We start from the raw sequence: 3,488 nt of genomic DNA on the forward strand, positions 1-3,488 counted from the left end.
AATAAACTTTATTCAGCATCAGTGGAATCATCATTCTTAGATTTCTTCACAACGGTTGGTTCTATTTTGTCCTCGCATCTTTCTCTCTTTTTGGACACACAGTTTATTTCGGCATCGTTGAGTGTCGAGAACACTGCTTTGTCGCGCACCTTTTTTAGTATCTTTTGGTCGTGAAATGCGTGATTGTGTGCTCCGTATCTGAAGTTAAAAACATTAAAAACAAATGGTTGGCATTTCTCCTTATCGTATCGCTGGCACTATAATGCTTGCTATCGTAGTGAAGGGATTTGCTAAAGGGTATGCGCCAGATGTACAGGAAAGGAATGTATGTCGTGCAGGGAGACTTTTCATGCACCCTACTGGTTTGCACTGTGGGCGCTAGATAAGGAAATTCACGTGTTCGATTCCCTGTAGAATCAATTTGGGTAATTAATATTTCTAAAGTAATTAGGTTTTATTGAAACTTCACCACAAAGATCGAACACTCAGAAAAAATTCACTTCGCTCTGGCTGGATTTGAACCAACGCCTGCTAGCAAACCGAGCCAGACGCTATGCCAATGCAGCCACAGAATGAACCAACGGACCTCACGAATTTTTCCATGTGCTTGTTGCAGATCTTTGTTGCCATAGTAGCGCTATCTGTGAGTAATCCATGAAAGTTTTTCTTTACTTTGAAGCTTACACTACACATTTCTAAATTGGTGCCGGTCTGGTGTTCCGGGCAATGCCCCAGAGTGAGTCCCCATGCACTGGTACTCATAGTACATTGGATTCTCCGATTTGAAACCAGGCATTATTACGACCCAACTCAAATTCGGTCAGTCTGGTGAAACGGATTAAAACTACACATAAGGCTCAACTCACACTGGTGCAGACGTGCTTCGCATCCTGTTTTTCGACTACAAAGCCTGGTGACGCGCGTCGACGCGTGACTCCATATTTGCATAGCAAAAATTTATATCTGATTAATAGGAAAATAGAGATGAATGTGCTATAGCCGAAAAACATGACGCGTCGCGACGCTTCGACTCTGTGCCAGTGTGAGTTGAGCCCAAGACGCGTCGCGACGCTTCGAATCTGCGCCAGTATGAGTTGAGCCCAAGGTGGATCGCAGTGTTGATAAAAAATCGCGTTTCACATTTCAAAACGACCCTTTTTTTTCTAATCATGTTTAACCCATTATAAGTCCCACTGCTGGTCACGGGTCTCCTCAGATTAGGGAGTTTTTCGTTCCGTAGCTTAGTTGGCTTAACTTGCTAGAAGACGTCGTTTCGAATCCGGGCCGGATCGATCTTTGTTATTAACAATTATAACAAACTAGCGGAGCAATTTCCCAAAAAATAATTGAATATTATGATTGTAAAACATCGTGTCACTCAATAAAAACTTGAAAAACTGTATTTACCGTTTAACAACAACGTCGTCCTGGGTAATAACGCCGGCGGGACATTTGGTGAGCTCCTTCGTATAATTGATGCAGCGCCAAGCGCGATGGCCGCTCGCCCCCTTGCGGCTCGTGTATCGTAGGTAGTACATGTATCGATTGAGAATCATCTGCAGAGCGCCTTGATTTGTCACTGTGTATTGGATTTGTGTAGCTAAAACAAAGTTCTTGAGTGACACACAGGTTCGGAGAATGATTGTCTGCCTTACAACAGTAGAGCTCCTTGTGAACGAGTTTGTCCGAGGAAGAACTTAAGTTAACTGCCTCCGTGGACGAACGGTTACCATGGTATTCCGGGAGAAATATTAGTATGGTCTACATTTAGTTTTGAGTCTTGAGTTGAGTGTAATTTGTCACCCGCGACACAGGGTTTCCCTAGTGCAGGACTATGAGTGTGATTGTTTAAAAAAACTGCCACTGTAACTATTTCTTCCACTAAGCAGTAATGTATGCATTACTGCTTTTCGGTTTTGAAGGATGCTGGTGAAACTACAGACACATGTGAGTTGTCAATTTATGTTTCCGATTATTCGGTGCAGTGAAAGTACCCAACCCTTTAAAATATATCTCGTATATAAAAAAAAATAGTTTGATTACGGACAGCAGCGGTATTCTGTAATCGTGGAAACTCGCTGTTCGATATTCGTTATGCGGTTTTACCGACGGTATAGATTTTGTCGGCAAATGCTATTCTGTACACTACTTTAACCGATCATAACGACAATTCAGTTCAATACGTTCGTTAAGTGTCGTTAAGATCCTATATTTTTATCGGCTCTTCGAGGGCACCCTTTTTATGTCGGTATGCTTAACGACGCGCTTTCTGCTTACATTTCACTGTTAGATATTTGTGTTTTGATCGCATTAAGTGGAAAAAATTCACTTTTTGCCTTAAGGTAAGCCAAAATGTTTCGTAATTGAAAGGGACTTCTTCTTGGCTGTGTCTTGTAATCACTTGTTTATGTCATGATGCCGCGATTGTAGAGGTTGAGGTGAGCGACGTTTCCCAAATAAATTCCACCTCATCAGATATTTACCTTAGAGGATGGAAAAAAATAAAGTAAATATTTACAGAACTCCAATTTGCTTACTTGTCGTGATGTATTATTTTATCTGTCATTTTGCAAAAGTGTTTAGAAAAAATAAACACAAACAGTACGTTTCCCTTAAATGTAACAAACTTTGCACAAACTTTATGTTTGTAAATGACTATTTGAACGCTCGATCGTGATTGGTCGAGAAACGTAGTCTCCTTTCGGAATGTTCCCATTTCGTATATTTTTCGATCATGAAACGCTGACGTCACATCGCTGTCGGTACGCGTCGGTTTCGTTATCGTGGGTTTACAGAATAGCATAATCGGTAAGTTGTCGATACGGCAAACGACGACTTTCGCTATCAGAGTCATAACGAATCATATCGATAGCGATTACAGAATACCGCTCCATAGGGACCTGTATCATTCATATGCAATAATGATCTTATATACGTTTGACTAAATGCGAAGGCCAAGCCATTAATAATAAAAAATGGCAGATGTTACTAGCATCCGTATTTTGAAGATTCGAATATCAGACAACTGTACGATCTTGAAATCAGTCTGCGTCGAGCAAAGATACGAATTTGACATTTCGTCTGCTTAAAAGTAAAATCCCATAAGTGACATTTTCCACAAAAAATCTCCAAATTATGTACCAGTTGTAAGGAATTCACCATCTTTCTTCAGATAAAACTATTATTAAGTTTGTTATAATTATTAATACAAAGATCGAACACTCAGAAAAAATTCCGTCGAGCTGGCCGGATTCGAACCGACGTCTTCTAGCATACCGTGGCAGACGTTATACCAACTAAGCCAAGGAACGGACCAGTGGAACTCACGAATTTTTCTGTGCTTGTTGTCGTGTCTTTGTATTTGGTTTTTCAACTACTTTTTAGTCGTAGTGCCATCTATGAGAAATCTATAAAAGTTTTAGATAGTTTAGAATTTTAAATATTATCAAGTTTATAGCTTTTTTGTCATTGAGCTTCACGTGCAGAAA

General features: G+C 40.2%; 1 protein-coding gene across 1 annotated transcript; it reads right to left on the reverse strand.

Annotated features, from left to right (window-relative positions):
- On the reverse strand, positions 1 to 1,622 carry LOC113227191. Its single transcript, XM_026460077.1, has 2 exons — positions 1,408 to 1,622; positions 1 to 198 (listed from the first exon to the last, which is right to left on the reverse strand). Exons 1-2 carry the CDS (start codon positions 1,554 to 1,556, stop codon positions 9 to 11), a joined length of 339 nt encoding a protein of 112 aa, XP_026315862.1. The 5' UTR covers positions 1,557 to 1,622; the 3' UTR covers positions 1 to 8.
- Positions 1,623 to 3,488: the final 1,866 nt, after the last annotated feature.

The sequence above is a fragment of the Hyposmocoma kahamanoa genome, unplaced genomic scaffold (genome assembly GCF_003589595.1).
Source record: "Hyposmocoma kahamanoa isolate Upper Pololo Valley unplaced genomic scaffold, ASM358959v1 202, whole genome shotgun sequence".
NCBI lineage: Eukaryota > Metazoa > Arthropoda > Insecta > Lepidoptera > Cosmopterigidae > Hyposmocoma > Hyposmocoma kahamanoa.

Coding starts and splice junctions, on each gene's coding strand:
- LOC113227191 (XM_026460077.1), bottom strand. CDS start 1,556: ATGATTCTCAATCGATACATGTACTACCTACGATACACGAGCCGCAAG. Junction 199..1,407: donor GACGACGTTGTTGTTAAACG/GTAAATACAGTT, acceptor TTTTAACTTCAG/ATACGGAGCACACAATCACG.